Source organism: Macrosteles quadrilineatus, unplaced genomic scaffold (genome assembly GCF_028750875.1).
Source record: "Macrosteles quadrilineatus isolate MER2022 unplaced genomic scaffold, UCM_ALF_1.0 Scaffold_19__1_contigs__length_3004403, whole genome shotgun sequence".
NCBI lineage: Eukaryota > Metazoa > Arthropoda > Insecta > Hemiptera > Cicadellidae > Macrosteles > Macrosteles quadrilineatus.
The window spans coordinates 1,048,068-1,071,705 of NW_026542612.1; the positions used below are offsets into that span (position 1 = coordinate 1,048,068).

Genomic DNA, 23,638 nt, shown 5'->3' on the forward strand with positions numbered 1-23,638 from the left:
CCGAATCAAAACTTATATAGCCTAAACAGTTTCCTATCGGTAAAAAAATCAACACAACATAACCATTCATTAAAACCTGTAGTAAAGAAACGATAAGAGGTGATATTTGAAGATGGAATTCTTAAATATAGCATAGTTGGTAGGTATGTCAAAATGAAGGCCATATCATAAATAAAGAAATAAAAAATCACTCAGATTTGAGAAATAGATATTCATTTGTTTTGATTAATTAAATTCTCATGTTTCAGCTGATCAAATTACTGAATATATTTAATAACTGAATACGCACACAGGTGGCCAACCTGTAGTGTGAGACTCCTGAGAGGATCAAACTACTCACTAAAAAAACCCCTCTACTCTGTTGGACACAGACCTGGTATTGTTTGTCACATTTCATAAAGTCAGGCCAACATGTGACCTAAGCCCTAGGACTCCCACTATTTCCAGCATTCCGTTATTTTATACCCTAGACTGCATCTCGATCAAATCGATCTTCTTGGCGCGGAGAATGCCCTGGACGAAATGTGACACTCAGGTCCGATTCTCCTCACCCTCCGCCATCATAGGGATGACCGTGTCCACCAACAGCAGTCCTACGTTGTATTGAACCTCCAGGCGGGGCCTTTCCCAACGTGGACAGCGGAAAAAAGTGTGTTACGTGTCGTCGGGAGTGCCTGGGCAGAAGATACCATCGGGTGACACAGCTTTGCCCATCCTGAACAGGTACGTTTGGAAAAATCTATAACCTGTCAGAAATTGGGTGAGGTAAAAATCTACCTCGCCGTGCCACCAATTTTCCCACGGTTAGACTTGCTGTAACAGTCGCCTGGTCCAGCGTCCCCGCGTCTCCTGTACCAGCTCTCCTGCCAGAGCCGGTAGGTGTGGGGGCCCTCCTTGCTTCTTGCCTGGTCCTCTCCAAGCCGCTGATATATTGCCTTCCTCTCTGCCGCCAAAAGATTGACAGGTATGAATCCAGCAATAACCAGGACGTCGGGTTTTGACACTGTAGGCGGATGCTACGATGAGTGCTGCCTAACGCTGCACTCGGGCGAGCTGTATCCTGTACACCTCCTTATTGAGTGCATCTGCCCACACTTATGCACCGTACAAGAGTACAGACTGGACTGCAGACATCAAGAGCCTTCTGCGGCTGGACCACGGCCCTCCGACATTGGCCATTAACCGGCTAAGGGAAGAAACCACCTTAGCGGCCTTGTCTGCCGCACAGATGATCTGGCCTCGCCAGCTGGGCTTGCTTTCCACCATTACCCCAAGGTACTTGGCAGCACAAGCAGTTTGGACTTCAACCTTTCCCACCCTCAAACTGATGGTGTCAATCCTCTCCAACTTCCCACAAAATACCCATTTTGGGGTACTGGCTAAAATTGTCATACTGATCAAAAATTAGTTTTGACTTTCTTGTTACTGTACAATAATAATGAGTTTATTTTCCCTGGTACAACCTATAAAAACGCCAATAGGGGATATTGGTGTATATTTTTACATGGGCTTTTTCTGGCTCATGAATAGTAACAAATGGCCGCCATTCTATATTGGGTTGAGATAGAGACCTCTAGTTTCTGCCGATATTCTTTTTAACTAATGGCCTTTGAAATGATGTGCTATTTAGAAATTTTAAGGTACCCTTAGTAAACCCTATTTTGGGGTGGGGGGTGAATTTCAAAATACCCGAAACAATTATTTTACATTACTCTAGTAACGTGTATTTTTAAATATATGCAGCCGTTTAAAAACTAACCAGTGGGAGACTATTAAGGGACACCCGGTATATAGATTTTCAGTGTTTACCAGGTTTAATGACCTTTTTACAATTGAGATGTATTTTTTTATCAGTTGCCTTTTATTAAGTTTGTATATTGTATCTTCTGAAGTACTTCTGAAGATAAACTTGTGGTGAAATCTGAATCAGTGACAACATTTACAAACCACCAAGTACAGAGAAGGTAACTGAATTTGAAAATTTGTCATTTGACTTTTCATGTTTTTTATCAAAGGGATAATAATACCCATTTGCCTCCAACATAATAAATCCAAGGTGCCTGATACAAAAAAAATTTTAGTTATTTTCTAAATTAGTAGGATAATAGGTATAAAATATGATATTTATAATTTGATTAATTTGCTATTTAAAAAGGGAAAACAACTAAAAAATACACTGCAAATTTGTAAAGGTGTTGTTTATTACTTGTGATAGACGTAGGAAATATATGTTAGGGTTTGTTCCTGACTACAATCAAATGTCTTACCAAGTTGTCTTGAAATTCTAGAACAAATATAAGACTTCAAATGAGTATACAGGATTGTGGTTGAATACGGTATATTATATTTGATTATCCTTATAATTATCAAACTAAGGTTCTACTGTATTATTGAATGGCTTTCATGTTACTTTTGTGAAATAAAATTAATTTGTGATTTATGGTATATAGTCAATGCTTTTATCAACAAAAGTTTATATTAAGAGTTTCTATCCTATGTGCAAAATCTATACTATTACATAAAATTATTTGTTGTCTGTGTGCTACTCAATTATGTAAAAACTACTGAACTAAATTTAACTTAAACTTAACATTAAACTGAACTTAAGTTTTACAAAAAAATGTAGCTACTATGCCAAGGATCCGTTTAGGACTATTCACACTTCAATACTGACCGAGGGTTTGCCCCTTTGGCTTTCAAAGTTCTGAAGTGAGGAACTTAAAAGTAAATATTTGTTGGTCTCCATGGCTGAAATGAGAAACTCGCAATGTTTACATTTGCTATGATATCTCAATGGGCGCTTTCTGGGATCATGTTGGTGCAACGGTGCAGATGATCCGGTGACTTACCCACCGGTACCACCACAGGGCAATAGTCTTGGGATCCCAGAACGGTAAGTCACCGGTTTATAGTGCACATCCGTATTGTAATTTACACATCAAGCTACTATTTACCTACTTTATAATATTAAAATTGAACCAACTTGCCCTTACAGAATAAATGATTGATATATTATTCACGTAATATAATCCATCAAACTGATAATCAATTGATCATTTATTCTATGGATCCGTCATCTTGCCGTAACTGCTGACTGGTGTTTTAAGAAACTGACCAATCAGAAGCAGATGGTGTAGGCTATTATGCACCGTACAATTTCTCCGATGCATGAACCTTTAATACTTTTTAATACTTTTATAATACTTTACTTTGAAATTATATTCAAATTATATTTGAAATTATAACCTTGTACCGGTGGAGGAAAAAAGAGGAAATAGCTGTCTACTAGGTAAACTCACCGGTCTCCCAAAACAATACATTTTCTGCACCTGTTAGTGTAAACCGCTCAATGTAAACATCCAGAACTGTCAAACTGATTTATTTTCCAATGCCACACAGCTGACTTAAACAAATAAAAAATATAATACTCGTATTATGCAAAACCATGTGGCAGGTTTATTTATTTGAAGATTAAGGGCATTGATTAAGGATATAAGCAAGATTGTATAGCCATTGTCTGTATTAATCTAGGCTTTGTCCCCGGTTTTTCAAAATTAACAATAAGCTAATTTTTTTTTATTTACCATTTGTTTAAATAGTAGGAAAATTATTAGATTTTTATTATTTGAATAATTTTAATATTTTTTTCCAAAGGACGAGTACTCTGCTAGTATTATCGTATACCTCAAAAATACTTACGGACATAAACAGCTGGAGTGGTATAGTAAGGAGTATGTAAAATACTGGCCCAAATAATTAAATTAGTTGGACGCCTTTACACTTTACACAATCATAAAGTTATAATTTTCATATTGGCTTCCTGATGTTAAAAAAGAGGAGAAAATACAAATTGTGAAGAAGAGGATTTTAAATAAATAAAAAAACAAAAGTAATCTGCTGCTAAGAAGAATGTCATATTTTATTCTTCATTTTAGTGTTTGATCTGATTAAGAAAGGAAAATCCATCAAAGCAACTAACTGACAAAAGGACGCCGGCTATATGATTTTTATCTACTTATCTTGTTCCACCTAAAAATTGTAATCTGAAATTAACGTTACTGATTATTCTTCTTCAAAATGCTGTGGGCAATTAAAATAGGCTCTTGTAAGAATAAAATTGGTATAAAACAGAAAATTTTAATAAACAAATTTATAAAAATATATGAATTAATTTATCATTGTTACAAACCTCTGGATCCAAAGTACTGTGAGCCAAATTCATTGTTGAGTTCTTGTTGTCCATTCTCATTCTCATAATGATTTTCCGCTGGAGATTCTTCTTTAGATTGGGAAGTGTTGTGTTCAGATGGAGGTTTATAAACAGGTTTATAGCTAAGTTTTTCTTGATTTGCATTTTGTCTTCCTATTTGTGGTTGGGTGTTTGTATTGGGTCCTCTAGAAATTGGCTGTACCAATCCGTCAATCAGACCTCCAATCGGACCAGTTAATGTTTGTATCAACGGAAAGAGAGTTGGCCGCGGTGCACCAAGCATAGGCTCATGCAATACATCACTTGCCACAGGCTTCACATCAATCAAGTAGTACCCAGATTGATCATTCAATGTTGAGGATCTATAAGCAGATCCTGGTAGTCCTGACACATGTGACATACTGGAGGCTAATAACCAAGCAGGCCTCATGACACTCCTACCATGGTAAACTACTGGAGAGTGTAACCTTACTGGAGAAACATACGCAGGAACATAACCAGAACTACTTCTGGGAGTTTCTGGAGTATTGTCGTCATAGTCAAGCATGTAAAATGGAATAGTTTGTTTGGGCTCCGGATCTCTCTCTGATTGTAAAGCACCTCTGAAAGATGATTGAGGAACATAACCAAGATAAGTCAGCTGAAGAACCGGTTCTGTCTTTTCATTGTTTGTTACTTGTTCTTCTAAGCTATCATGCTTTTCTTCATTATCGATTTTCATACTAGAGTCAAAGAAAAATCCATCTGACTTTTTTTTCTCAATTATTGCTTTAGAAATGTTATTGTAAATTTTGTAGGTATCAATAATCTCTAAAAAAGGGACATTATAATAATAATTGGATGAGATAGGCGTAACAGTCTCATATTGAGCTGAACAGGAATCAGGAGAGTTGTACATCTGGTAGCTTTGGGAAACTAGTCTTTGTGGAACTATACGATTTCTATAACCAGTCCTAGAGAGAGTTCCAAACCCAGGGGAGACTAGGGATGGTGTTTGGTAAACATAAGGGATATAAGGGATCTGCCTCCCTGGTGCGTAAATGCTGGATAACCCTTCATATCTGTTGATTTGAGGTGGGTAGTGATGGTGTCCATGGAGAGTGCCATGGCCGTGGAGGGACCCGTAGCCATGGACACCCCCGTAGCCCTGGACACCCCCGTAGCTCTGGACACCCCCGTAGCCTTGGAAACCCCCGTAGCCTTGGACACCCCTGTTGATGAAGCCACTGTTGACAGATACTGGCACGCCTTCCAAATCTAGTGATGGAGCTGAGATTGCAGCTCTGGATAATGACAGGATTGTTACCTAAAAACAACAAAAGATTTAATTTTAAGCAATCATTCATACCGCCTACTTAATTTAATCTTTGAATAATATGCTAGTTGGCGCGCGTACAGATTGGCCAATTGTTTAAGGGTCGTTTCTAACATACAGATTGACCAAAGGTCCTAATGAGCAGGGGCAAAAAATGGGGGCGGAGCTTACAGCAGCGATGTGTGTGGGGGAGGAGCTAGTCTATTCAAGTAAACGGTTTGTTGACGTTTTCTAATCTTACCACATACAGAGGTGGTCTCTTTAATGCTATTGAATATCGTAGAACCAACTTGTGTAGTTGAAAAAGCTGACAAAACTTTTTAATTCATTTTAAATATAAATACTCATAAGGTTAACATGGGAAACTATTGAGCCATTGGGGCAAAGCCCGAAATGGTTTTTGGGATAACAATTTGTCTAGATATTTTAATCGGGAATGTGAGCTATCTTCATACCAAATTTCAACCCGATCCGACCAGTAGTTAATGCGTGATTGGATATCAAACAAACGAACAAACTCACAAAATTTCACAATATTAGTACTACGATATATTGTAGATTTTAAGGGTAAAAATATGATGTCTCATCATATCTCTATTATTTTCATTGCGTGCGCCATCTCTTCAAGAAAACTTCAGAAAGATTAATAATACTAATGACACATACAATAAAAACGAAAAATCTAACGTAAACCATTTTCTTCTTTACATTTTATACCAAAAAACTAGCTGTTGTACCCGTGCTTTGCAACGGGAAGAGGACACAAAATAGAAACATTTTAATTTTAATCTTTACATCTGTTGTATATAATAGTTACACATCCGCAAACGCTTTTTTAGAAACAAAGTTCAACTTTTATGGCGGTAATAGAAAAGTTAAAGTTATAACTTTTAAATCTGCTAAGTAGCGGATAGCACCATTTTGTTTTCGATTAATTTTAAATCTTGTGTAGGCTGATATGAGAAAACCTGACAAAATCTTTGAATACAACTTTGACATACATGATTTACCTTCATCTCCCTCAATTAAATATCTTTTAATTTACTATTGACATTTTAAATATCAATTTTGAAGTTGCAAAAATACTACTTTTTTTTATTTCACTCTTCTTTATATCAAACTAGCTGTATCCGCGGGCTTTGCCCCATTTAACTTTATAAGTGAGCTCGTTCCCATGGCTCAATCACGTTCTGCTTGAAGTTCGTTCGCTACGCTCACTCAATTTTAGGTTGGAGCTCGTTCGCTGCGCTCACTTGCCTTCAGGTTAGCTCGTTCGCTACGCTAACTCGCCTCTAGGTTGAAGTTCGTTCGCTACGCTCACTCACCTTTTGGTTGCAAATTAGCTGTTGTCATAAATGTAAAAGAAATAATAGTGCTGCACCCTGTTGGTAATCCTTGTAACTTAAATGCTATTGCACATCATAGAACAGAACCAACTTGTTTAATTGAAACAGCTGTTAAGATTCATTAATTCCATTTAAATATGAGAACTCAGAAGGTTAACATGGGAAACTCCAGAGCCACTGGGGCGGAGCCCGAGAGTCCGATCAGAATAAAAACAGCTTAGTTTTCCTATTTAATGCCTAAAGAATCAATGTACCAAATTTCAGCCTCCTAGGTAAATGGGAAGTGGGAGAATTAGTGATGAGTGAGTGAGTGAGTCAGTCAGTCAGTGAGGGCTTTGCCTTTTATATATTTAGATCACAACACAAATCCATCTTCAGTTTCTTCACTCACAATAAATCATTAGCAAAACTAAGTCAGCTGTTATAAACTTAAGAAATATTGCTGTGCCTTATCAATACAGTCTTTTGAAATATTAAAGAAACTATATCTATAGGTACTATAACAAATTTTGAACAAATAATTCAGCATTAAAGACAGCAGACAAAACTAATATGATTATCAAAGCATCAAGGACTAAAAAATATAATAGCAAATACAGTATATGTTTCATTGCATGTCTGATTCTACTCTATAAAAAATATCAACAAACAACTTAATATACAGTACAAACCAGTTCTTTTAATCAGTTCCATCGTCCACTGCCTTTACATTTTCACACTTACCATTAAGTTAACATAGTAACAGATATTTCATTGATTTTAGAAACAAAAGAACACTGTGTAATGCTTAGTCTAATCTAATCTAAATAACTATACAGCCCGATGTGTAACTCACTGATCAGGTATACTAATGTTTGGGCACTTCTATACGTGCTAGGGAGTTGAAATTTGGCACGCATGTGGGTCTTGGACCCAAACCCCCGGGAAAATTCCGAAAAGTCGCATTTTTCACTTTCAACCCCCCCTAAATTAACAATTTCCCCCCCTATGTTATTCTTATGAGAAATAACATTGAAAAATTCCGAATTTGGTATGCTCATCCGAACCACTTAGAAACGTGCTAGAGACTTGAAACTTGGTAGTATTGTAGTATGGGATCTTACATTAACGGTGAAATTTGCGAAAGTCCCATTTTCAAATTTTAACCCCCCCAAAAATCCAAAATGGCGGACCTCTGAAAACGAAAAAACACTTGTTTTTTTTAAACGGATGTAGCTCGAAAACGGTAAGAGCTAGAAAAGATTTGAAAGAATCTTAGCGAAAGGGAATTAAATTTTCTACAAAACCCTCTTAGGCGTTTTCCGAAAATCGCACTCCTTCACCTCCAAAAAACGCCCTACTTTCAAAATTTGGTAAATCTTTTTCAAATTTTAACGGTGTTTGCTACTTTTCCCAACTTAAGTAAATTATTTTTGCAAATATTATTAATGCTTTTTATTAACTATAGTTTACCTTAAATTTCAGTAATTTAATGTTTTTTCGTATCTTTACTCCTTGACCCTCAAAACTTAGGTTTAATGTCGAAAATTGAAAGGTTTTAACACTATTACGAAGCCCCATGTTATTCTTATGGAGAATAGCTAAGCAATTTTAAGACTTTGGTTTGCTCATCTGATCTGTTTAGAAACGTGCTAGAGACTTGAAATTTGGTAGTATTGTAGTATGGGATCTTTAATTATCGGTGAAATTTGAAAAAATCCCATTTCCAAATTTAAACCTCCCAAAAAATCCAAAATGGCGGACATAGAAAAACGAGAAAACACGTTTTTTTCAAATGGCTATCGTTCAAAAACTGTAAGAGCTAGAAACAATTTGAGGGAAATCTTAGGTTTGGAATTAAATTTCCTACAAGACACTATTATGCGTTTTTCCGAAATCGCACTCCTTCACCTTAAAAAACACCCTACTTTAAAAATGTGTTAAATTTCTTTCAAATTTTCATCGGTTTTTGCTATTTATCTACCTAAATAATTCTTTTTTTGCAAATATTATTAATGCTTTGTATTCTCCTTAGCTTACTTCAAATTTTACTCATTAATTTAATCACCCCCCCCCCCCCCAACAGATCTTGAAACACTGTATTTAGTTGTGGCAATTGAATAGTATTTTACTAACTTCTTATTATTGTAATATTTTACTCAATAACAGATTTTTTCCCGAGGTAATTTCCAACTCTCCCCCAACCAAAGAAGGGGGCCTGGGGGCGGAGCCCCCAGCGAGCCTAAGGCGAGTTTTATGATATTTTCCTTGGTTTAATTTAATCAGTGGTGTGGCAAAACACAAATAATAAATGTATCAAATAAAGTAAATGTGTACTGAAAGCTATGCTATGTTAAGATAAAAATACCCCCGCCGCAGCAAACCTGCAGACTAAGCGAATTTCCATTTGCCTGATTGGATTTACACTAAAATGCCTCCTTAAAAATATCACATTCATTCCCTATTTAAATAACATTAGTTTAACGAGTACTTAGGTTTGCTGCAACAGGGAGGGTAAAAAGGTGTTTTTGTAAAATGTTAATCGCTTAGTATGAAATGAATGCATTATCCAAATTTGATTAAAATATGATCATAAACAAGCAAACTACAACAGTTTACTTATTCTCCATAAGAATAACATGGGAATTTTAAATTTACAGTTTTTTGGAATTTTCTCCGTAACCATTAGGCGCATAATAACGCTTCAATATACTAAATTATTTGTTTTTTTAAGCTCGACATAATGGTTTGGAAAGAAATTGCTAAATTTTATGTTTTTTGGGTCAAAAATGCGAAAAACCTATTTTTACCCCATAAAACCCCCCGTAAACCCCCGTTCCCATGGTCCGATCATGCTGGATTGCGAACTCGTTCGAATAAACGTAGGTTTACACGTTTGTACCAAATTTCATCAAAATCGGATCATTTTTGCTCGAGTTATCGTGCTAACGGACACATATATATATATATATAAATATATAAATATATATATATATATATATGAATTTGAACGGATGGTGTTTTTGGCCTCTAGGGACCTCGAAACGAAAAAAAAAAAATTGGTCCCGCGTCCAGGTCTTACCATGAGTACTACGGTAATAGCTTATTCCCTATATGGGAAATTCGCTAAAAGAGTATTTTGTATTACCATTTGATAATTAAATATAGTTACACATATACAACAGATTTTAGAACAAAAATCAACGACGTACAATTTAGTTATTGATGATAATATTCTTTAGTTTAATTTAAGCATAGGTTTAGCAAAACACAATAACTCAATTTACCTAAATAAAAAACGTAATAACCTAATTATAAAAAAAAAAAAAAAATAGGTAAATAAAAAACCTAATTTACCTAATATAAAAAACAATGTGATGTGCACGTTATGTTAAGTTAATCTAACACAAGTTAAGCAGTTTGAATTTATTTAACGTTAGCCTCCAAAATCATACAAAACATCTTATACATTGTAATTTTCATACTGTTTCCATGAAAACATATCAATAACATTATTTTCATAACTTGAGACGCTTTAAAAAATCCAAAGCAGAGCCGGAGTTGATACAGCAACGGTTATAGAATCTTTTTTTCTATAATCATTGACATAGTTTTATAATAAATAATCCACTAGGTTAATCTTGATGTTTTATGTAAATTTAGCTAACTGCTATAGATAGTGTGAAGTTATTAAAATCTTAGTTAAATGAGGGAGGATAAGCATAATAATAAGTATGGCGATTGTGTTCCCTAAAAAACGTGATTGATGAATTCGTTTAACACAATATTTCCTACCTTTTTATCGGCTTTAGGTTGCCCAAAAGGTTTTTAGAAGTCTTATAAATTTTTGTTCATGAGTTTGTTTCATGTCAAAGTCACTTTCACTACATGGGAGAAGGAGTTCATATAATTAGTCTATCATGTTACGAAAGAGTCAATATTACTAACGACTAATTCCATCTGCTTTAGGAAAATCATTCAGATTGTATTCGGATTTATAAGTGAATCTTCATCTTTGGTTATAAACATACAGAATTTTATTAGCATATTAAATAAGTTTTTTATTCGATAAAAATATCTAATTATCCAGAAAGCAGTAACATTCTTACTTCGATCCAAGCAATTTTAACTCCTTCTCTTGCCACATGGACCCATGTATTTAATCATCCTGTACTTACTTGCTAACTGATTAACTTATGGGGTAGTTTTGACTTGGCCATATCGATTACATAAAGCTGTGCATGTATTTCGTGGATGGAATTAACCATAATTGTAGGAAATTTGACCACAAATCTTGAACATTTGCAGAACCAAATCCATAACCTAGTCCAGCCTTGGTACCTTACAAATTATGCAAATGCGATGAGATGTGATGGCACTGTTGTGTTTCAGAATTTGTTGTATGTAGTGTAGCCGGGGGCCGTTTGAGGAGGGGGTGCGGGGTTAAGGTATGGGATGGAGGAGGGAAATTAGGGTAATCAGGAGGGAATAAACAGGGTAATGTAATAGGTTAGGAGAAGGTGTGTCTGGACCAAACTTAACATAAGCGTGCTGAATCTGCTACCAATAAAATTAGGAAGATTGCTGGGGACCAGAGGTACGGAGACCTTTTACCCAGATCAGAACACTTGCCTAGCCAGCTTTGATTGAACCAATTGAACTAACTATTTAAATATTAACCTATCCTTCAAACTATGAACTGAACTTGGGAAATTACTTACTAATATTGATGAGTGAGGGAAATAATATGTAGATTGAATATTGAGTGGCTAATATGTATGAAATTGATGGATAATTGCTAAGCTACATTCTGGGAACATGTGGTTTAACTAACAGGTTTGAGAAGGTCCGCTAACCCGGCTAACATTTTGTTTCCTACATTTCACCAGTCGGGCGAGCCAGAAGGGCTCCCCGCTAGCTACCTGACTTAGCCAGACATTTTCCCTACTTAATTTCTACATATTAAATGTTACAACTTATCCCAAACATCGAAGACAAGTCCTGGAACCTTTCCAAGAGGTTCTATGTCCAGTTAGTCCAGATGCCGGTTTTCTAAGAAGGAGGACAAGACTAGGAAAGGTGGGGATAGCGCATTGATGCAGTCGCGGCAGGAAACGAGATGAACATGCAGCCCGGCTTCGCGAACTGCACACACTATAAAAATATAGCGTGCCGCTATGCGTCACAGTAGTGAGGTTTAGAGGTGTTGTTCGACTTAGCTAGATGTGTACATCAAAGTAAAAACCCTGTACACATTTTTTTAATACCTGAATTGACATTAATTTACCTACCGTACTTCACCAAAACCATAGATGAAACATACTCCGTAGTTAGTCTATTCTAAAACTTGAACACAGCTCTCATTCTCAATGTACTCATCTATGACACATTTTGCAACCCGATTATCGAAAACTTTTAAACCAATGAATGAATTTCTGGTCTTCTTTCTTGAATTCAATAATATTCTTGAACCTTACAATATGTATAAGCTAACCTGATAAGGAATAATTATATGTTCCTTTGAAACTGATATGTCAGACTGATTTCAAAAATTCAAATTTTTAAGAGCAATAAAGCATAGATTTTGAACAAAACATTTAAAACGTATCATAAATTCATCATTTTGTTGAAACCATAAAAAAATCATAAATAATAATGTGTAAACATTTAAGTTTGACAGTTTCAGTAGACCTTTGAATACAATTTTAATATTAACAGCTGGTTCATTAAAAGTAGTGTAAAATTATCCATATGGTCGTAATGTAAACAAAACTGCTGAGTGAACTTTAAAGGCCTCTGGGGCAGAGCCCCAAAGAAATTTACCTCGTTTCTCTTTTGAGGGCTCACCTACAGACCAATACCTTTCTTTAGACACCCCTACCAAGTTTCTACACTCAGCCGTTCTCTCAAATTAGCTGTGACAAAACGCCGTTTTTCCTCCATAAGAATAACATGGCTTGGGAATTTAAAGGCCACTGGGGCAGAGCCCCAAGGGAATTTACCACGTTTCTCTTTTGATGGCTCATCTACAGACCACCTTTCTTTAGAGACCCCTACCGAGTTTCTACACCCAGCCGTTCTCTCAAATTAGCTGTCACAAAGAAAAACAGTTTCAAATTAATATATAGATTATAAAAGGTTAGATTAAAATAAACCTACCTCATAATTATGGAAACTATTATACAAGTCTTTAATTTAATTAATTAATTTGTATTTAATTTCTTTGTATCAGCTGTCTGAAATTGTGAAATATGCAGTTTAGCAGTTCTTCTTGTTTACATTTAAATGTCAAAGCAAATGTAAACAAACATTGTTAGTGTTCTCATCGCAGCCATGGAGACCAATCAATATTTACTGTCCTTTTAAAATGTTCACCTCAGAACTTTTAAAGCCAAAGGGGCAAAAGCCTACTAGAATAGTCCAATAATGTTCCTTGTTGTGGTAGCTATAATTTTGTAAAATTTAAGCCCAGTTGGTTCAGTAGTTTTTGCACCTATTAGTAACACACATACAGACAGACACCATTAGATTTTTATATAATACTGTAGTAAAGATAATACAACATTTTCTTGATTTAACTTAAACATCACCAACTTACAGATAACCCAATTTCCGTATGGATGTAAACAAAATTGTACTATGGACATATGTTTTGATGTAAACAAAATTTCATTGTAAACTTGAACAAGTTCAGACGATTGACAACAGAATTCAGCACAAACTATGCAATTTTAAAAGCTAATATGACGAGGTTATATGCTTTCACGGGATATCATCCAAACGGAATAATACAGTACCTCCAATTTGGATTTATTATTTTCTTTTAGCGGCAACTGAAAATGTATCTGACTGAATATTAATAACAAATTGTTATTTATTTCAGGATTTTAAGGCAAAATGTTAAAAATTATTTGAAGTTTAGAATTTTAATTTTTGGTTTACGTAAATGTTGAATACGGTAAGTGAGTAGATTTTTATACTCTGTGGTAGAACATTTTATTCAGGTTATTTCACTTCCAATAGAATATCTCTTTCTTTTTTTGAACTTTTGTTAAAATGCTACTCCTATAATGAATATTGCTAGATTGATTTTGTGAACTTAAAAATAATGAACATCGTGTGCGAAATACTAAGACAGATATTCAAGGTACCTAATTTTCAAACAACGGGTATACACATAAAAACGAGAATGCTTATGCTTTGAATCTTAAAAACCACTTCAGGACTTTTAAATGATAACATTATCCCTATTGCTATAACTAGGTCAAACAAACTAACAATTTCGTAACCAACTCGACCTCCCAAAAAATGTACTTTGTGTACTTGAAAAGAAATTGATAGTGAGTTAATAAGCAATTAGTTATATTTTACAGCTTATTATTTGTATTAGAATACCGCACTGTGTTGTTTATGCTAAAGTTGAATTTAAAAACCTTATTTGTTTACTTAACAGTTTACATAAAACTTAGTGTTTTAAAGTAAAATTCGTCTCTTGAGCTTGGCCACCTCTGTGACAGGTAAGATTAGAAAAAGTTGACAAACACTTGACTTGAATAGATAAGCTCCTCCCCCACGGGACATCAATGCTGTAAGCTCCGCCCCCATTTTTTGCCCCTACTCATTAGGACCTTTGGTCAATCTGTATGTTAGAAACGACCCTTAAACCATTGGCCAATCTGTATGTGGCCGCTAGTTGAATTCATTGGCAAATGGATAAATAGATTGGAACGTTTTTTAAGTATCCATACTAAAGAAATTAATTTATCAATTAATGATTAGGTTTGGTTTAGTTTAGGAGCTGATGAAACCTAAACTTTGGTCTAACTACATTTTAAGGTTACATTCAAAGTACAGTGCAGAGTAATTTTAAAAATTCCACGATTCTCTTCAAATTTGGTATCAAAATGATCAGGAGATTAAAAAATATCCATTAATACCATCAGATTTTTATATTTTCTTCAAGAAAAAAATATTGCTCAGAGATAGTGGAGCCAGTAGTATGACTCACCGGCCAGGTCACCGGCTGCCTGAGCGGTGTCTTCCATTTTGCGGTCAGTCCATTTACCGGTCAGTCCATTTACCGGTCAAGTGTGGGGGTGGGGAGGCTCTAGGGAGGGGAGGTTTTCCATTTTGCGGTCAGTTTCGATTCCTAGAATACCTGACTATTTTGAATGAATAGGTTCCATGCACTAGAGCAGCAACATTTCTTGATTGTTTGCAGATGTCGAGTTTTAGATCTTCACGAGGAGTTGTTGATGGAGCCACCTTTATATTAAATAAAATAGAATAGAAACGTAATTTATCTAAAGCGGGTTTCAGTACAAAAATACACTGCCTTTCAAAACAACTCAAGAACTCAAGTCAGGTACACAGTATTCAATACTATAATAAAAGAGAACAAATAATTTAATTAAAACTAATACAACTAACCTATATTTACAAATAGAATTTTCTTGTTTCTCGTCTGAGAGCCTTATAACTTACAATTTTAATTCTTTCAGGTAAAAAAATGTATTCCTGAGGGCCGAAAAAAGAAAACCCCTTCTAGTTAGAAGTTACATTAAAGTTTACACGAGGCAAATGCAGTAGGCTATCCTGTCTTGTGCGCCGTACTTCTTTCCGAGTGGTTAGTTTATCATTGAGGTAGGAGGGTCTGTTGGTTTTGACCACTTTATGTACTATGGCAACAGTTTCAAGGACGCAAACAACCTGCACTGGTAACATTTCACTTCTTTCTGATATGTGATATGTGATCAATTTTTTTAGATCAAATCTTAAAGCATTATTTTGCAAGCGATCCAAGATATTCAAATTTTCTGCTGACAAAGAAAACCCAAAGACAGGCAAAGCATAATTTAGGTTATTATTGGCATTACCAGAAATCTTACCATTTGTAATTTTACATTCTCAGCTAATATATGCCTAAATCTATTTAACACTCTGAGTAATGATATGACCCTTTGTACGCTTGTTTTTACTTGTTTTGAAAATTTTAATCCTGTATCAATCGTTTAACAGGCAGATTCTTCTTAAATCACAAATCATGTCTGATAATAGCCTATTAAAAATGGCCGTTTATTTCAACAAACTAGTCTATATACAAACAAGTAGGCTATATACATATCAGTTAAAAATCAAATTAAAAAATATATGCTTAAAAAAATCTATTTACATATAAACAACTCTTTAACTTTTAAAACTGTTTTGGAAAAAAATATGATGTATCTATACAAGTTAACAATTTATTCGCGTTCCTTAAGATTTTATCTAAATAAAAAATATATATTGACCTATATTTGAAAGTGGTATTTAGAAAAATAATTACAATACAATTTTTTTTTTTAATTTTTCCAGTTCATAAAACAATCTTACTAACTATAGATTATAATGAAAAATTTAAGTCAGGGGGTGAAATACATTTTTCTCGATTTGTTAACACAATTTTTTACTAGTTTTATGTCATTTATGTGCTAGGCAGGTGATTTTAAATAGCCAAAGTTAAGAAAAAAAATGCAAAGCAGCTCTAACTTTTTTTACACCAACAGCCGTTACAATTAAATTACAAACATAAAAAGTAAAACAATTTATTGGCAATTAATTTCTAGATTTTTAAAATATAAAAAAATCATTATTTAACTATGATTTTTCTTGCCCAAAGAAACGTGGAGTAAAAAATGTGTGATGTTCAACAATCATCGCGTCTTCTGACGCCAAAGTGCGTTTATCATTCTTTTAAAGGATTAAAACTTATTTCATTTTTCTTTAAGAAAAATGTTCAAATACACATAATACAGTACTACTCGTGATTTGAATAAGTTTATTGCATAGTTTGGTCACATACTATTGGTGCATTGGTGTACAACATACCGACGCGTCATCGGCCTGGCTAACCACTCTGAGTCATCAACCTGGCTCACATGTTCTCGGGATTTTAGAAATATGTGACCGCAAAATGGAAAAATTTTTTTGACCCACCCCTCCAAATTTTTGGGTTGACCGGTAAATGGACGATTTTACCCTTGACCGGTAAATGGACGACCGCAAAATGGACACAACCGCCTGAGCAGCTCCAAGCTCAAGCACGCACAATAGACTCAAGGGATAAGACTATTAGTGTGGTTAACTGGTTCACCCCTGGTTCTGCCTCACTCTGACTTGTAATTTAGTATAGATAGTTGTATTTGTTATTGACTATTAGTATTGACTATTGAATAGTCAAAGCTATTAGCCAATAGTCAATGCTATTATCACCGTAGTAGATATCATTACATTCTGAATTCATTAATTAAAAATTAAAATTTTGCCCCACCCCCAAGAAAAAGTATACTAGTTAGACACATGTATACTCTATAAACAAATAACTTTATTTTAGGTTCATGTCATAGTTTGGACTGCCTTCAAACCAAATCAAATGTGCTTTATTAATTAAGTACAAGTACCTGGGGACCAAGCTTTGCTCGGGAGAAATCATTAGTTTACTCTGAAAGCAGTCTTAGTATTGCAGATACATTATTCCATTCCCAAACTCCACACTGCTCGCCTTTACTACTTCCTTCACCACTCCCTACGTGTGGACCAGTATCCCTCCCTTCCCATTGCATTTTAGGATTGTAGATTCATTAATGTAATTGCCACAGACAGTTCCCACACTCTGCACTGCTAGCCTTACTACTGTACTTCCTTCACCATTTCCTACTTCATGGACCTGTTTCCTTCTCTTCTCACAGCATTTAAGTATTACAGATACATTAATCTAACTTCCAGAAACGGTTCCCACTCTGCGATGCTAAACTTTACTACTTCCTACGTCGTGGACCTGTTTTCATCTCTTTCCATAGCGTTTTAGTATTTTATATACATTAATCTAATTGCCACAAACATTCCACACACTCCGCACTGCTCGTCTTTACTACTTCCTCTTTCCCTCCCTTCCCATAGCATTTTAAGATTACAGATACCTTAATCTAATCGTCATAAACAGTTCACACACTCCGGACTGCTCTCCTTTTTTATCCTTTTCTACTTCCTACACCACTTACTACGTCGCGGACCTGTTTCCTTCCCTTCCCATAGCATTTTAGGAATGTAGATACTTTAATCTGATCGTCATAAACAGTTCCCACACTTTGGATAGCTCGCCTTGACTACGGTACTTCCTTCATCACTTCCTACGTCACGGACCTGTTTCCCTCCCTTCCCATAGCATTTTATGATTGCAAATACCTTACTATAATTGTCATAAATAGATCCCACACTCGGACAGCTCGCCTTTACTACTTCCTTCACGACTTCCTACGTTGTGGATCTGTTTCCTTCCCTTCCCATAGCATTTTAGGATTGCAGATACCTTAATCTAATAGTCATAAACAAATCCCACACTCCGCACTGCTAGCCTTTACTACAAAATATCAAGTAATCTTCAGTAATCTTTGCTCAATAGTAACAAGTAATGATTTTCCTTTTGTACTGTATTTTGTAATTTGCTATTATACTGTGGGTAGATGGCTTATTACGAACACATGTTACAACTTACAAGTCTTTTGTTTACTTTTTCCTTGTTATTTAATTCAACCAACATGGCTACTTAGCAACCCATGAGACTAATGTTAAAAAAATGTGACTTTCAGTTTCATTTTTCTACGTAATTAGATTTTTGTTGGCAGTTCTAACTGCAGTAAACTCGTTTTTAGGTCAGAACTAAACTACTCACAACATTTGAAGAAAATCGTCGAAGCCGTTTCCGAAATCTTTGTGCAAACATACATACATACAAGCAAACATTGCTCATATTAGAGAATAGGATTTTGTACACTGGATGGCGTCAACTAATCTATTTTAAATTACTAATACAGAGTCAACAATAATGAAAATAATCATAACTAAATCATTGCTAAATCAAATGCTACGAGGGGAAGTGGAGAAGTACTCCTCCGAGGAATAAGGCTTTCTCCACCAAATAAAGTTTAAGCTTTCTTGTGAAATTCTTATTGCTTTGTTCATTTTTAATTTTACTAGGAAGATGCTTAAGAAATTCTTATCCAATATATAGGATGGCTTTTTGATAGAATTTTAATATATATTATGTTTATTTGAAACAAGGAATTTTTTATGGCGAGTGTGTTGTATTATTAATTTGTCTCAGAGGTGCTCAAAGTGATTTTTTGCTAGAATGATTGTTTGTTAAATATATTGGCCATAAACAGTTAAAATTTTCAGTTCTTTGAATTTGTTTTTGTCTTTTTGTTGTGTTCTAATTTCATCATTATTCTGCTTGCTATTTTTTTAAGTTTAAGTATCCTATCCTTCGCTCTACAACATTTGTCCCAGTAAGTATGGCTCATCACTTGGGCTTTTGGGGAGCGTGCTGGCATAGTGGTTAGAGCGCGGGACTTCAGTCCCTGAGGTCCCGGGTTCGATCCCCGACAAGTCACCAATGGATTTTATCTAAGTGATAATGCCGCAACCCCTAGTTCTAGCCTGAAGTAATGTGAAAAACTATCCCAGGCTCGTGCCTAGCGTCCTAGGACAAAAAAAAAAAAATCACTTGGGCTTAAAGTGTGACTCTTTTCAACCCAAGCCCAAGCTTCACTGAAAATTAGCAAGGGTTGAAAAGATAGTATTTGCCTGTGTGATGAACTACGGTATAATGCAACATATTATTTAACAAACTAAATTAGAAAGCGAAAATACTTTTCACAAAAAGTTAAACTCTCAAAACAACTTTCAATTTGTTTTTAATTTTACTAATGCAAAGAAGCTGTTTTGTAAGTGATCCAATCATTTCTGTTATGATTGAGTTAGTGTACATTATAGTATGGATATGTCGAACTATTGACAAGAACGCAACAATGAGCTACAACCAATGTAATCAATCGTTACATAATTTCGATACACAATCAAATTTTTCTTAAAATCAAAGTTTACAATAGATTTTATGACAGTGGACGTTTACTCCTTAGGGAGTAAAAGGGCTACTTTAGACCACAAAGTGTGTATCTAAAACTGCTGTTTATGCTGCAGTAGCCTATGACGAAAAACATTTTCAGTAAATAGGACAGATAGTTTTCAGTAGAGGGCTTAACAGTAATTGAGCCTGCAAGCACTTCTTATCTAACACCCCAAGCAAGTTAAACCATTGCCTAAGCTTTTTTTGTATATAAAGTATGGAACGAGGGTGTCTAGTAAAACATTTCACAGATAACGGCCGCTGAATGTTTAAACAGGCATCTTTTAATGAAATATGTAAAGTCAATCGCACCTTTAAGAGGAATACCACAAAAAAAAACTTGTTAAAAAGAGATAAAAGAGGTATGGTAAAAAGAGTAGTAGTTTCTATTTTAATATTGATCAGAATCAGAAACAAATCTAGGGTTAAGTTTTTTCAATGGGATGCCTTTACACTAATTTTGTTAAACCTTTACAAAGGGAATGTAAAATAAGGAATAATAACTGGGTCAGGGTGCTAATTTAGCAGTTTTTACGAATAACTAAGCTTATCTCAACACACAGTTTATGCCTTTTTTATATTTTACAAAGTCAATAATCAGAGAAGCCTTTTATTATCATTAACCATAAGACCAAAGCTATACCTTAGTAAACCAGAGTGTATTCACAAACAATGATATGTTTACATAGTTAAACCTCTGGAATGATTCAAATTATTTATTGAAAATAACACCAACAAAAACAAGCAAAACTACTGTTTTTTGTACACAAAAGATATGGTGTACAGGGATATCTATCCTCACATATAGATTATATATTTTATTTTGAGTTTGTTTAAATATTATAATAGTTTGTTTTACATTTGAGCTTTTTAGGGACTTATGTCGCTACAAACCACTAGTTATCTTTTAAATCAAGTATTTTGATCCGTCGGTGACTTTTTACAAAATTAAGCAGTATTGTTATTATGTAATTTTCATTTCTAAAAAAACGTTAATAAAAGTAATTGGTTTTAAATTTAGACAAAAATGTTCTGTAATTGTTATTTTTGGTTAAGATTGAATTGACAATTTCACCGGTTTAATAGGTTTGCTATGTATAAATCTTTTTATGTGACAATAAAGGAATAAAGTGAACTTGAATTTAACAGTGTTTATGAAAAAAATTTGTGTCTGAATGTTGAGTGAAACAACACTATATGCTTCAAGACATATATAAGTGTATGTGAAAATACTTTTGATTGTAACATATTCACATTATGATCGAAGCATGGCCAGAGTTGCGAGTAAATTTTCATTTTAAATAAACCACCTACTATTTTTAGTTGTAAATAAAAATATGAAACTGCTTAAAATAACAACTAAAAAAAAACCAAACAAAAAATGTATAATATTAATTTAGACTTACCAGTATATGAAAGTACATGGTTAGAAATATCAATCTAAAGTACTGAATGGTATCCACTGAATTCTGATAAAGAACTACAAGGTAATGTTACAAATCAGCAGAAAAATGAGGCCGCTACAGGTATGTGCTGAGTAGCTCTTACCTGCCGGCACAATAACTTACATCTGATTAGAGCCAAGTTAAAGTGTCTGGTACTTTTTGTATTTTTCAATCAAAATAAAGTTTTTTTAGTATCATCGATGTCAAATCAACACAAATCACAACATATATATTTTTTTGTAAAAGGTCCTTGTTGCTTGTTTATTGGATATTGGGTTTTTTGTGTTATAAAGTATTCAGTCAATCACTTTTGTGATTCGTTATCAAAATGTTTACCAAAGATTACAATAAATATTAATGACATGATCAACTATTTTAGCTAATGATGGAAAACATAATTATGTTATTGCCTTTGTGGTTCATAGCTTTAGCCTTTGACTATTGATACAACTACTAATAGTTTAACTATAGCTTATTCAATGATATCTAGCACAACAATCATATAGAATATAGAAAAGTCTAATTACAGTGTTACATCAAAACTATATAAATCAATTTGTACCCCGAATACAGAACATAGAAAAAATTACATATAATTTACTCAAGATATTGTAGCCTAGAAGATTTCCTACAAAATAATTTTAACATCATAGTAAACATTTTAGAAACAACTTGTCATGCAATTTTATTGCAATCCTTTCTTGCTTGTAAAGCACCTTTAAATATCACCAAACTGAAAATTACTCTTCACTATGAACTACAATTAAAGAAAAACCAAAATGAAAAATATGAAGGAAAAATAAAACTAACAATTAACACAAAAACAAATTTATTTCTTTAAAATAATTCTGTGGTGAATCAAAAACATAAAAATATAACTGTAGAGTAGAACCAACTCATTCATAGCATGAAACGCTACTGAGTACAAATATGATCGTCCTAAAAACCCTGAAGGTTCTACTAAAACAATGAAATCGCAACAATAAATATACACATATTAAAGTTTACATTATTATACATGTGGTACAGTACGGTATTATATAAACTAAAAATTCGGATCTTCAATGAAAAATATAGCATCTTTGATATTATATAAATTGTCTGATGTTTTATGTGCTGGTTTGGACAAGTTAAAGTACTAGTACAACAAATTGTATTCCAGCTATTATCAAGATACCTAAAACATCAGATGAGGTTATAATTTTAATAAATTATCATTTTAATTTGGTTAATGTAAAAGATACCTCTATAGTTATGAGAAAGACGTGGCTTTTATTTGTATGGTTCTTATTTGTTATTCCTCAATTTAGGAAGAAGAAACATCATGCAGCTAACTTGGCAGTCAAGCCAAAGCATGGGGTGGTTAAAGTTTAATAAATCATATAAATATGTAGAATATTTGGCAATAGACAAAATAACAGTAGGCCTATTACTACAGCAAAATAATGAAATTTCATCTTCACTAAGAACTATTTATAACACCCTTATTCATCGGAATACCGCGATGCTCTAAACCCAAAGAATTTATGAACAAAAATAATTTTAAAAACATAGCTTAGGCTTTGGTAAAAACTAAAAATGCCAGTTGGAGATTAGGATTCTCAAGCGGTTTGATGTATCTTACTATGCCTCAATCACTACTCCGTTACCTCCCCTCACCATCCTTTGTTATCGTTTTGACTCACTGTGCCACTTTATGAACAATAGTAAATAATTGGAAATTATTAGCATGGGTGATTTTTGTTATATTATTTGTAGCAGTGAACGTGTTAGAAAAGTTGAATAGTAGAGGGATTAACATGGACACAATACTCAAAATAGTGAAGCATGGTTAGTTTAAATCAAAATAAAACCTCACAAACTCATAAATTAGCAGGTAAATTGGTAGGTTTGTAAACAAATACATTGCACTATATACTGAACTTTTAAATATCTGTCAAAATGAAGTTAAATATATAGACTACACCAAACGGTGCAAATTGTACTTATACAAATACAAAATGAGTAAAAAATTACAAAAAGGTGAAAATAGTACAAGATTTACAGAAATATAAAACGCAGCACACAAAACATCAAAACAAGTTTATAGTAAATAATTTAATGACAAAAAATGCAACGATTGGCACTATTCTAATTTGTTACAAGTCCTCATATCTGTAAAATGATACCTAGCGATATTTCAGACGAACTAAAAATTAAATACAGTCCTCATAAAATAGAATAAATAATGAAAATGTCATTTGAAGATAAACTATAAAGCTCAGCTGGATGAGAATATCACACTGGTTGTTGATGAGTTATGTGGTAGCTGTAGCGGTTGTCACTGAACTAAGTCTCACACAGCAATCAGAACTCGGATTCCCCAGGTCGATCTGAAATCAGACACATACAGGATAC

The 23,638-nt window shown here is 34.1% G+C and overlaps 2 protein-coding genes across 5 annotated transcripts in view; both read right to left on the minus strand.

Moving 5' to 3' along the window:
• Positions 1-2,194: 2,194 nt before the first annotated feature.
• LOC129005308 (uncharacterized) lies at positions 2,195-21,281 on the minus strand. Its single transcript, XM_054434164.1, has 3 exons — positions 21,203-21,281; positions 4,190-5,516; positions 2,195-2,284 (listed from the first exon to the last, which is right to left on the minus strand). Exons 1-3 carry the CDS (start codon positions 21,218-21,220, stop codon positions 2,232-2,234), a joined length of 1,398 nt encoding a protein of 465 aa, XP_054290139.1. The 5' UTR covers positions 21,221-21,281; the 3' UTR covers positions 2,195-2,231.
• Positions 21,282-22,053: 772 nt separating this feature from the next.
• Positions 22,054-23,638, minus strand: part of LOC129005277 (uncharacterized) — a 111,995-nt gene continuing 110,410 nt past the window's right edge. For all 4 annotated transcript variants that reach the window (XM_054434118.1, XM_054434115.1, XM_054434114.1 and 1 more), the window contains one exon: positions 22,054-23,613. In XM_054434118.1, the coding sequence (XP_054290093.1) occupies positions 23,588-23,613 (26 nt within the window). In that variant the 3' untranslated portion in view covers positions 22,054-23,587. The remainder of the gene's footprint in view (positions 23,614-23,638) is intronic.